This window comes from Gobius niger, assembly GCF_951799975.1.
Source record: "Gobius niger genome assembly, chromosome: 18".
Classification (NCBI taxonomy): domain Eukaryota; kingdom Metazoa; phylum Chordata; class Actinopteri; order Gobiiformes; family Gobiidae; genus Gobius; species Gobius niger.
Window position 1 is genome coordinate 24,041,848 of NC_136869.1, and position 12,934 is coordinate 24,054,781.

Below are 12,934 nucleotides of genomic sequence, written 5' to 3' on the forward strand. Positions count from 1 at the left end.
CGGCTTCCTCTTTCATTCTTTGTAATGAGAAAAACAGGTATAGGGCCGTCGACCACTAGACTAAGGGCTTCATATTCCTGTTGTGAATTTTGATTCAGTCTAATAGGTTTATTGACCATAAAACTGGACTGTTTTTAATGTTTCACTCTCCATCTGGAAAGCTTCGAGGCAGCTCTCCGTGACGGTCACACCCACCACAGTTCTATCTGCGGTGGGCATGGGAACGTTGACATTCATCTTAAATATGTCCAGTTACCTTTTTTAACCCGATGGATTAACCACCCGCATGACTGACACTTAGATCATGCCATTCATTTTAATTTACATAATGATGTGTCATACTTAAACCTTGCACTTTGATGTATTAGTCAGCATATCACTGCATCATCACATTGTCTCGTAAGTTATGTCATAATGGGGAAAACATCCATTTACCCCTACTTATACTACAACTAACAAAGGGTCAGGGATCAATCACATTTTATTTGTATAGCACCGTTCAAAACAGTGGCGAGAAAAAGTAAGTACACCATGTGGAATTTCTCACATTTCTGCCTAAATTGGTCTGATCATCAAAATCATAAGAATGATTAAACAGTGTCGGCTTAAACTAATACCGCCCAAACATTTACATTTATTATAATTTTTATTGGCCACAACATGTAAACATAGAAGTGTGGAATAAGTGAGTACACCGCCTTAATCTCACTGAACTGCAAGAGTTTGGTAAAGAGAAATGGTCCTGATCGTTAAGAGTTTAATCCACTTTGTTTCTGGCCAAGGGTCACCAAACATCCATCAGTGAAGTGGCGGTCACAGAAAAACACTATTTTGGCTGATAGTCGCTGAATCCCGGAAAGAACTTCCAACTTCTGGCGAGTGGCCTCTTCTTTAGGAAGGTTGAATAAAGTCATGTCCTCTCGTAGCCAAAGGTGCATTTTCTCCATGACATTAGCGTTAGGTAAGAAAAAAGAGCAGGTGTCCAGAGTAGGTTAGAAAGAGCTCCTTCACAACTTTCAGTGCAAACATGACATCTGTTCAGACGCTCCAGCTCTTCCTTATCCTTTTTTTTCTGGGGGTGTTTTTTGAAATAGCTTAACAACATGGTTAAAAGCTCCAAAAAGGCGATGATGCATGATATAGGACCTTTAAGTTGGCTCCACTTTGTCCTGATTGTTACCTGGTGTGAGTTGTAACTTCATATTGAGGCACTTGCTACTGACATCTATATATTACTCGTGTCATGTGCTGTTGATATTGTGAGTAATTCTAGGGGGGGTGAATGTAACCCGTTCATAAGTAATAACGGTATAATTACACAAAATTGTCCTTTTGTTTCGTGTGACCTTTGACATGCCCCTGTTGTTTGCAAATCCGATATTGGGAAGAGGTCAGTCATCTATTGTAAATCCAGTCCTTTCATAAATATTGTGCATTCTGTAAACATATTATACTTGTATTCAAGTTGATATTGAGCTTCGTCCTTACCCTGATGTTTTAATTAATTAATGCGAAGAAATATAGAGAGATGCTAATATCGTCCATTGCCTTCTCCTTTTTAGCTTGGGCTGGATCTGTATTGCGGCACATGTTGACTGTATTTTTATTACTGTCTGCCAGAGTAAACGGAGACCGCCTCCAAAAGTTACCGCTGTGTCTCGTAGCTCCTTAATGCACCACAAACTGCCCAAACAACACAACGCAGAAGTCCGCCGGTCACATAAGTATAACTACATAAGTCACAGAAAAAAAACAGCCATAATCAAGTGTGAAACCTTTGCCTCGTGTTTCGTGGTTGACTCCAGAATGTCCTTTGCCAGAGGATCTCACCTCACTTACACTGCGTTCCAAATTATTATGCAAATTGGATTTTTGTGTCAAAAAGGTAAAAAAAAAAGCAATAATAATGAAACTCATGGATGGTATCGTGTCTTGGGGCTCTATGAATCACTGACATTACTCTCAGAGACCTGGGATGATTAGTTTTCAGGTTAAGCCCAGTTAAGGGAAAAACTACTGAAAAAGGGTGTTCCACTTTATTATGCAGATCATCATTTTCAAGCAATATGGGAAAGAAAAAGGATCTCTCTGCTGATGAAAAGAGTGAAATAGTCGAATGCCTTGGTCTAGGTATGAAAACCTTCGATATTTCATGAAAGATTAAGCTTAATCATCATACAGATAAGAGATTTGTGGATGATTCAGAGCACACTCCGTTTTGTGCCGATAAAGGCACAATATGGACGGTTTCTGCCAGACAAACACATCAGATTATGAGAACAGATGCTACAAAGCAGCATTCAGGTATTTGAAGCTGCTGGTGCCTCTGGAGTCCCCAAACATCAACATAAACCTTCTATCCGGGCCTCCCCTAAACTGTTAATTGAAGCTGATGAACAGAAACGGCTGCAGTGGCTCAGAAATACATGAAGATTCATTTTCAAACAGTCTTGTTCACTGATGAGCGCCGTTTAACCGTGGATGGTCAAATCAATGGAGTAGTGAATGGTTGGTGAATGACCACAATGTCCCAACAAGGCTGTGACGTCAGTAAGGAGGTGGCGGAGTCATGTTTTGGGCCAGAATCATGGGGAGAGAGCTGGTCGGCCCTTTTAGGATCCCTGAAGGTGTGAAAATGACCTTTGAAAAATATGTGGAGTTTCTGACTGACCACTGTCTTCTATGCTACAAAATGAAGAGCCGTGCTTTCCCTAACAAAATCCTCTTCATGCATGACAACGCACCATGTCCTGCTGTAAAGAACACCTCTGCATCACTGGCTGCTATGGGCATAAAAGGAGAGAAACTCATGATGTGGACCCCCTCCTACCCTGACTTCAACCCTATTGAGAACCTTTGGAGCCTCAACAAAAAACACTTCTATGAGGGTGGGAGGCAGTTTTCATCCAAACAGCAGCTCTGGGAGGCTATTCTAACATCCTGCAAAGAAATCCAAGCAGAAACTGTCCAAAAACTCACAAGTTTAATGGATTTAAGAATTTTGAAGCTGCTCTCACACAAGGGCTCCTAGGTTAAAATATAACTTGACCTGTTAATATTTTTTTGATTGAAATAGCTTTTGATTTCAGTAAATATGACCTCCTAATGCTACAAATACAACAAATGAGCATTTTCAGTTAATTACTAGCTTTAAAATGTATTGAAACGATGAGTTGCATAATAATTTGGAACAGTGGATTTTGAGGTTTTTACTATATTTATTTTTGAAAAAAATACTGTTATTACTAGGAAATTTTTTCCACCACATTTAAATGATCCTCTACCAACTAAAGACTTGAAAATTATGCTGACTCTCATTTGAGTTGACAATTTAGAAAATCTTAGAAAAATGTCATTTGCATAATAATTTGGAACGCAGTGTATACCAGGGGGCCACAGGTGTGAGCTTCCTGGCAGATCACCCAGAATAATCGGGTAGGCTATTGTCGGACTAAAAAAAGCGACTGGCCGACTACATCTGCATTCACTCTTCAAATCGAGTTTTGATGTCATCTCATGGGCCTACCCTCCCTTACATTTTATTTATCCAGAGCCGGTTCTTCCTATACGCAGACTACGCAAGGTGCGTAGGGCCCCCGCGGCTGCAAGAGAGTAAAGCCGTGGCTCGTGGCCTTTATGTCTCAAAGAGGAATTGAATCCACACGGTTCTCACGAGCACAGTAACTTACAGTAACTCTGGTTCTCTGAATGTGCACAGTCTATAACGAGTTGGGCGACACACAGGCAAATTCTCAGTGGTAAGACTGAAATAACTGTCAGGCGCAGGTTTCAGTTAGTTTTAAATCAGCGGTTCCCAAACTGTGGGTCAGGGCCAGAAGTGAGAGAATGGGCCCATTTGCCATTATCCATTGTAAAAAATCGGGGGAATAGACTAGTAGTCGTCCTAAATCCCAGTTGGACAATGGCTTAGTGGTTAGTGGTTCTCACACAGAGATGCAGGGCTTGAATTGAGGCAAATATTTTCCACTTCTGCCCTGCTTTACTGCACAGTGGAACTGTTTTTGACCATAAATAGGTCCGCCCTTTGCCGAATAACCATGGGATGCTACTGTAGGGCCCCCATGTGGATTTTTGCTTAGAAGGGCCAGCACCGACTCTGTATTTATCGTCTGCAGTTGGACGATAAAAAGAATAGGCCTTCGTACTCTGCGCATGCATTAACACCATAATGAAACAGGCCTATTTGATGAAATATTAAGCAATACGTCTGTACAATCCCGGCCACACATGCCCGTAATTACTCTCGCTTAATCACAGCGGTATCATTAACGCAGAGTAGAGGACGCGCTCCGTACATGAAGAGACGGCGTTTATTACACCACTGTATCTCTTTCTCATTATCTCCCAAACGCCTTCATATCGGAGCCTTGAGTCTGGTTAAACACGGCGCGCTGAGGCAGAACCCGAGGAGAAAGAAAGGAAAGAAAGAGCGCGCACTTTTACGCGAGATCCTGTAGCCACGGCTCCCTCTACAGTGCGTACAGTGCACCGTCCTCCCTCCCCTGTCCTCCGCCGCTGCTCCGAGCAAAAAAACAATCATTCTGCGAGGAGGGAGAGGAGAGAGAGGACGTCTGGGGATCGCTGCTGCTGCTGCTGCTGCTGCTCTCGCATCCACTACGTCAACCTCAACACGTCTGTCTGTCTATACCCAAAACAAACAGCCTCACGGGACGTTACGCTTCACCTTTGCGGAATACACGCCTGCCTTTTTTTTCGCGCGCGCAATGGGCTCTCCGGACACTTGAGGACTAACGACAACTTTCACTGCCTGTTTTGTGTGCGAGCGCGTGTTGTTTCGGGGTCTGGACAGCCAAAGGTGACGGACATGGGACACGGGAGAGGGATGGAAGCGGGATCGGTCGTCCGGAGACGTGCGTAAAAAAAAAAAACCCGACGGGGGAGGAGAGAGCGCTATGGTCGCTGCCGGGGAGGCGTTCGTGGACGATGCGGCCGTGGCTCGCCGCTCCGCTCCGGGCTGCGCGCTGGTGAGATCGTGGCCGCCTGCGAACGCGCCGGACGCGGACTGGGGCTGATGCGATGCGCGGGGGGGTTGAGACGCGTTTTCGCCTTCGGAGAGAGAAGGGGGTGAGAGAGAGAGAGGAGGAATAAAGGAGGAGGAGGGGGACGCGGGAGTAACGGCTGGATTACATTGCAAAGACAGGGGGGGACGAGGCGCACGGATGTGGATCTAAGGAGAGGACTGGCGGGGATGTTCCGATTTGTTTTAAAAGCGCCCGTGCGGACTTTTTACCTGACGTCGCGTTGAAGTTGGGCACGTTCAGCGGACACTAATGCCCTGCACGATGTTTTTTGGAACTTCAGTCTGTTTTTTTTCCTTTAGACTTTTGACAGAACGATTGAAAGAAGATATGCTGCAACGCGTTTGGAACAGACTTGCACACTCTCAAACTCTCGACCTGGGTTTTAACAACTTGCGCAAAGGAGAATGTACAAAAATGTAAATGTACTGGGTGGACCGTTCCCTACTGAGATGCTTTGTTACTTTTTGATATTTTTCCAAACAAACACAAAGATAACAACCGACTAAACTGTCAAAGACCGAGCTTGAAGTTGTTGGTGCATCTTTTCTTCATAAGGATGTCCTGTTTTCTCCATTTTCCGGGAAAAACCTTATCAGGGCAACTTGCACGGGACACTGCACTGACTCAAAGACATGTTTCCGTGTAAAACGACGACCCAAGAGCGCGGGAACATGGCCATTACTTCCGTGGCGTGCTTGCTGCTCCTGCTGCCGACTTTGGCGGTGGCCTCCGCGTTCTCCGGCGTCTTCTTCAACGCCACCGACGGGGACATTCTGGCGGACGACTTCCTCCGGGTCAAGCCGGCGGCGCGGGAACCGGCGAGAGCGCTCTCCCCCGACTCCCACCCCAGCCTGTACTTCGCCCAGGCCGACGTGCCCCACCTGAGGCAGAAGTCGACCACCACCCACAGCCAGATATTCAAAGTGGTGCGCGCGGCGGTGCTGACCATGCTGTCCAACGTCCCGTACTACATGCCGCCCGCCAAGCACGACGAGTTCGCCAGCAAGTGGAACGAGAACTACGGCAACAACCTGCCCCCCCTGGCGCTGTACTGCCTGCTGTGCCCGGAGGACTCGGCGGCCCTGCAGTTCCTCGTCAAGTTCATGGACAGGATGGGCGCGTACCCCGACTGGAAGGTCACCAGCGCGCCCAACGACGAGGTCCCGGCCGCGCACTCCCTGACCGGCTTTGCCACGGCTTACGACTTCGTTTACCCCTTTCTGGACGAGCGGCGGAGGGAGATTTACCTCAAGAAGATCCGCACGGAGACCGAGGCGCTGTATGAGACGTCGAAGTACAGAGCGTGGGGGAAGCAGTATCTCCAGAATCACCAGACGACCAATGTGATGGCCGTCCTAACAGGTATTCTCATGTTTAAAGATTATACAAAGCTTGTGATCCCTTTTCACTCACAGTTTCCTATATTTAGCTCTGAACTAACAGTATTACGTGATCTACATTAGACTTACTTTTACTATTTGATATAGTTTTACTGTACTAAAGCTGCATTGTGCAACTTTTCATGCAAAAAATAATTTATATTTTACTCTTTGTGACCCAATGGCTGTATGGGTTGCTAGGATCACTTGTTTTGTAGGTTTTCTGGTGAGAGCGTCCGTCTGCAGAAAAAACCTACCATAAACTCTAAAAACATTTGATCATAGCATCACTGTGATGGAAAGTTAAGGCACCATGCTAACATACAACTGCTGGGTGACGAAAAGCTCAAATACGCACTGCTGTAAAGCTTTTATTTTTCCACAGAGAAAGTTACATAATGCACCTTTAAAACTACTAGAGTAATCATGGCCATATGCGCGTCATAGGTCCGGACTCCAGTGTATACAGTATCGTTAACCAGGACCATACCTGGTTTCTTAAAATACTTAAAGAAAGCGAAGTATTGATGTCATGGGTTAAATAATGAGTGGGAAAAAGCAAATCCAGCCATTTATCCTGTGCATACAAAACACATGGACTCATCTGCAGGCACAATGGGGAATTATAGAGTTCAAAAACAAACCTGGCAAGCTTTAAGCAAAAATGTTTTGTGAAGTAATTTGACCTCAAAAACACCATAACATCATGTTAAGACACGACAGGTGGGAGAAGGAGACAGACGACACAAACATGCATGAATGACACAAAACAAAACTGCGGGTATGTTTTGTTTTTGCTCTTTTTTTTTGAGGGAAAGACATTACAATGTGGTCATGAACTCAAAAGAAGCCATACTGCATGATATTTTATTTTTAAATGCTCGCCTCTTGCCTCTCCTCAGCCAGTGTTGGGCAAGTTCCTTAAAAACTGTAATATATTATATATTTGTGATTACAGCTCTAAAAATGTAAAATGTTTGTATTACATATTCCTGTACAAAAATGCAGCTGGGTACCACTATTTTGAGCTACTTTTGGCAAAATATGAGCTGAAAATAGTAAAAATACCGTCAGAGATTTCCTTTTCCTTCACTTGGGGGACATTGTTCTTGTGTTTTGTTTTGAGGACTTTAGAGACACGCAACTGCAGATCTTATTCACCAGTGTCCGACTTGATTTGGCACGCTGCATTTTATTTCATTTAAATGCTCTTACTTGAAATGTAATGACTAATATATTCCCTTATTTTGTGTAAGTAATATGTTATGTTCCTTAGTTACTGAAAAAAGTGATATATTTTTGTAATGTTTTGTAACGCCAGTTACCCCCAACACTGGACGTAGCTTGTAACTTTGGTGAGAGCGAGACATAAGTAATTTGTCTTCATGGAGATGTAGCTACTTTGCTTTGTCATGTAGCAAAACATAAAGTTTAGATACATATGGTCATAATCCGAATGCTTTCATTAGATTACCCACTTCCTAAATATGATTGTCGATGTCTTAACTGATCATTATTTGCATGGTTGGGATATTGCTGACATGTTTAATAATCTAACATAGTACCTGAAAGCCATTTAATGCAAAGTCAGGCTTGAAGTGTTTGGCTTTTAGATACTATGCATGTTCCTGACAGCAATACAACTTACACGTTTTTTTTCCACACTTTCCACAGGTGCAATCGTGTTGGGCTCACACAACGACCAGGAGTCGATGATGTGGAAACAAGTGTCCGTCAACTACATGGAGAAGACGATGTTTCTGTTGAACCACATCGTCGACGGCTCCCTGGACGAAGGGGTCGCCTACGGGAGCTACACCGCCAAGTCCATCACCCAGTACGTCTTCCTGGCCCAGCGCCACTTCGACATTGACAACACGCGCAACAACTGGCTGCGGGCTCACTTCTGGTTTTATTACGCCACGCTACTGCCGGGATTCCAGAGGACAGTCGGCATTGCGGATTCCAACTACAACTGGTTTTACGGGCCCGAGAGCCAGCTCGTGTTCCTCGATGCATTTGTCATGAAGAACGGCACGGGGAACTGGCTGGCCCAACAGATCAGAAAACACCGGCCCAAAGACGGGCCCATGGGACCGTCCACAGCACAGCGCTGGGCCACCCTGCACACCGAGTTCATTTGGTTCAACCCGCACCTCGCCCCACAGCCCCCGCACGGTTATGGGAAATCCAGGATGCATGTGTTTTCCAACTGGGGGGTGGTGACTTATGGGGCCGGGGTGCCGATCGCCCAGGGTAACACGTTCGTCTCATTCAAGTCCAGCAAGCTGGGCGGGCGAGCCGTTTACGACATAGTTCACGATAAGCCTTACTCCTGGGTGAACGATTGGAGCAGTTTCAACCCGGGGCACGAGCACCCAGATCAGAATTCGTTCACGTTTGCACCCAACGGACAGGTTTTTGTGTCCGAAGCACTTTACGGTCCCAAGTATAGCTATCTGAACAACGTTTTGGTGTTCAGCCCGTCCCCGACTAGCCAGTGCAACAGTCCGTGGGAGGGGCAGCTGGGGGAGTGCGCCAAGTGGCTGCGCTGGACTGATGAGGGGGTGGGAGATTCTAGGGGAGAGGTGATAGTCGCATCCTCTCACGGGGACATGATGTTTGTAAGTGGGGAGGCTGTGTCTGCCTACTCCCCCGCCATGAGACTCAAAAGCGTCTACCGCGCTCTCGTCCTGCTTAACTCACAGACACTCCTAGTCGTCGACCACGTCGAAAAGTTCCCCGACTCCCCTATAAATTCTTTCAGCGCCTTTTTCCACAACCTTGACATTGACTTCAAGTACGTTCCCTTTAAATTCATGGACAGGTACAACGGCGCCATGATGGATGTGTGGGATGCCCATTATAAAATGTTCTGGTTTGACACGCAGGGTCACAGTCCTGATACGAGAATACAAGAGGCAGAGCAGGCAGCAGAGTTTAAAAAGCGCTGGACGCAATACGTCAATGTCACCTTTTCAATGACAAACACAGTCGCGCGGGTAGCCTATGTGCTCCACGGCCCCTATGTGAAAGTCTCCAACTGTAGATTCATCGAAAATAGCCATAACGGGGTCAGGATTTCTTTAGTTATCAATAACACTGAGAATATCGTGTCTATAGCGACCAATTACAAAGACATTGGGGCAAGGTCGAGCTATTTAGGATTCGGAGGGCATTGCAAAGTAGAAGACTCGTATCAAATAACAAGATACGGCCTCGGCACGCAACTCATCCCAAAGCAGATGAGCGCAGATAATCAGCTGTTTGACGTTGTGTTCAGCGTGAATGTAATAGCCGGCGTGGTGCTGTGCGTGGCCGTGGCGTTTCTCACCCTGCAAAGGAAGTTCTACGTCTGCTTCAGCAGGCTCATGCGCTACGCCCTCCTCTGCGTCCTGCTCCTGTGGATAGCCGAGTTGCTGTTCGTCTCCAACAGCTGCGACAAGCTCCTCTGCGGGGTCAAGTGGAAGGGGACGGACCCGCAAAACGAGGCGAACAGGCAAATCCGGCAGTACGAGCAACAGCGGCTGCCCCTGCCCACGGTGCTGGTCACGGCGCTGCCCGGCTCCGGCGCCGAGATCCTGAAGCACCTTTTTTACAACAACTCCGACTTCGTTTACGTCCGCGTTCCGACCGAGCACCTGGACATCCCCGAGACGGAGTTCGAATTCGACTCGCTGGTGGACGACTGCGAGTGGTCGAGGACGGACGCCGTTCAGGGGCGTTTCAAAATCATCCAGGGCTGGCTTCACTCGCTGGTCTACGGCATCAAGCTCCACTTGCAGAACATCCAGCTGGTGGAGGAGAGCCGAGTCCCGAAGACCAAGAGTGTCAGTGTTGTAAGGGACAAAAAGAAACATTTCAAAAGGAGAGAGGTGGCGTCGGAGCTTAGGGGCAAACTCAAAAATAATTTAGACCGGGACGTGGAATATATTCGGGATTTGAGACGCCACGTGGCGGAATACCCCAGCGCACGAGTCGTACTTTACTTGCGTAGCGGAAGCTGGCCCCTGAAACTCCCCTTCATCCAGGAAGTCGTCGGCCACTCCCTACGGTCAATCTACGTAGTCCGAGACCCGCGGGCGTGGATTTATCTCATGCTTTACAACAGCAAGCCCAGCCTTTACTCCCTCAAAAACATCCCCCAGCACCTCTCTTTGATATTCAAGGAGGATTCGGTGAGGGACGGGTGCCCAACCGCGGCGCCGGAGTTCAGAATAATCCGCCGGCTGCTGTCCCGCGCGGAGACCAACCCCGTCGCGATACTCGCTCACCTGTGGCTAGCGCACACGGCGGCGGCCCTGCGGGTGAGCCGGGACCTCCCCCAGGACTCCTATCTCCACGTGAGGTTCGAGGACCTGGTCAATCACCCGCAGGAGACGGCGGAGACGCTCCACGCGTACATGGGGGTGCCCCTCTCCCCCGCCGCCCTGAACCAGCTCATGTTCACCACCTCCACGAGCCTCTACAACTTGATGTACGAGGGGGACATATCGCCGGCGAACATCGACGCGTGGAGGAGGAACATGCCGCGCAAGGACATGCGGACGATCGAGGACGTCTGCGGGGGCGTCATGAGGAGGCTGGGTTACCTCAGGACGGCGAGGTGACTTGGCTCCCGTGTTTACTGTAGCTTTCAGTCTGTAAAGTTGTTTCATTTTGCACTGACCTTACGTTTGAAGGTAGCATTACTGTCGTGGATGTATGTGGGTGATGTCTGCGGAACTGAGGAAACGGATGGGGATGGATTTGTGCCAAAAGTGTTACTGGAATAATGTTTTTATTGCACACTGGCATATGGAAAGCATCTGGAAATAAAAAAATATACTTATAAAACGATTACCAATAAGTTCTTATCCACTCTTTATCATTTAACTTCCTTACGTTACACTTTAGTCAAGAATGGTTTAATGGTTTAGAAAAGGGTTTGGCTTACCAGTGCTTTCCAAATGCTTCGTCGTGTGTATAGTGTTTCTGGACACTTTGTAAGGTTGTAAATGGGAAAAAAGATTGTCAATGAATGTAAAACAGTTCAAGTGGGTACGATTTACCGGTTGGACACTCACATAAGTTCCCTTCACCAAAGAGTCATTGTTTTTCTGACTATCAGCGCTGTCAAATAGACCAGACTTCACTTTAAATGAAGTTCAACGTGATTGTCCTTTTTAATGGAGTTTTATCACATTAAAAAGAGCGTAGGCACCACCTAAGGCTGACTGTTCCAAAATTGAAAGATTTATGATAGATGTATTGGTCACTGAATGTTTTACATGCGTTTTTGTTGTGTTTGGCACAAGTCTGTCTCCATAAGCCCGCGGCGGCTGTTGTTAGAGGACTGTTTTACATTCAGATGAGTGGAGGGGGTGAGGGAGGACGGGAAGCACTCGTGTTATTATTTTTGTCCCTTAGCCGCCCTTCACACTTGTACTTGTCGCACTCTGTTATTGAGTGAGACCTGTGCTTCTGGCTTTATGAATATAAAGCACGGCTATTACAATGGAGAGATGAAGGCTATATATTTAACGCGGAGTCTCTTTTCGGGGATATGTGGGTGCGCTGGGAAATCTATTGATTTTGATATCAGGTTTTATGTGTGCGGTTTTGGAAAGTTTACAGGTGCATCTAAAAAAATGCAATATCATGTAAATTTGTATGGGTTTTATACGTTGTGATAATTTTTTTCTTTTTTTGTTCTTTTTTAGCTCACAGGCTATGTAAGACAGTATAATGTTAACAAGGGGGAAAAATGAGGCGAAACAAGTTCAGCACAGTGTCTAAGTGTTGAGTCAGGCATACGTATCCTGAGGTCCCCAAAATGAGTTTACTTGTTGGTTTATTTTCACAATTTTAATCAGGGATTCAAATTGTAATCCATCATGTGATGCAACATTTTGGAACAATTGACACCCAAAATGTTTCAAGCTTATCAAACAGAGGTCCAAAGTGGAGCCTGTGGGCCAAAGTTGTCCTTCAAAGGGTTTGAGACGCACTCGTACAAATAGACTTTTGATAGAAGAGTAAACTATTACAATCAACAACATAGAAGTTAAACAATGGGAGCAGATGTCGCTTCTCTTTGCACAGTAATTCCTTACGAGCCAAACATTGTTATTTTTAAATTTTGGCTCGCCAGCAAAAAAACAAGTTTGGGCATCCCGAGCTTGGCTGTCTGTGGATTTATTATGACATCAAAACATCTTCGTGCTTGAACAGGGTTTCCGCAGAAAACACTGATAGTCATTCAATGAATTGTGCCACAATTAAGACCTTAAATGTCATTCAAAATCATTACATTGGATTCACATTGGCATTGTTTTTGATAATTAATGCCATTATCTATTAATGCTATTATCTGTTTTTATTGTAAAAGTTCATCCAAAAAGTACAAAAAGATGGTCCAAAAACACATTCAGCTGCAGTTTGGGCTGAAATTGTACACAATGTTATGCTCCAAATCAGCGTTCAATTTGGTCAATCAAAAACAATTATCTT

At 46.0% G+C, this 12,934-nt stretch overlaps 1 protein-coding gene across 1 annotated transcript; it reads left to right on the forward strand.

Annotated features, from left to right (window-relative positions):
• The first annotated feature begins 5,437 nt into the window (after positions 1–5,437).
• dselb (dermatan sulfate epimerase like b) lies at positions 5,438–11,232 on the forward strand. The gene is made up of 2 exons (XM_079575730.1): positions 5,438–6,425; positions 8,117–11,232. Exons 1-2 carry the CDS (start codon positions 5,696–5,698, stop codon positions 11,050–11,052), a joined length of 3,666 nt encoding a protein of 1,221 aa, XP_079431856.1. The 5' UTR covers positions 5,438–5,695; the 3' UTR covers positions 11,053–11,232.
• Positions 11,233–12,934: the final 1,702 nt, after the last annotated feature.

Bases quoted from the DNA above. Each gene is read 5' to 3' on its own strand.
- dselb (XM_079575730.1), top strand. From the start codon at position 5,696: ATGTTTCCGTGTAAAACGACGACCCAAGAGCGCGGGAACATGGCCATT. The intron at 6,426-8,116 runs GTATTCTCATGT...CACTTTCCACAG, and splicing joins TGTGATGGCCGTCCTAACAG to GTGCAATCGTGTTGGGCTCA.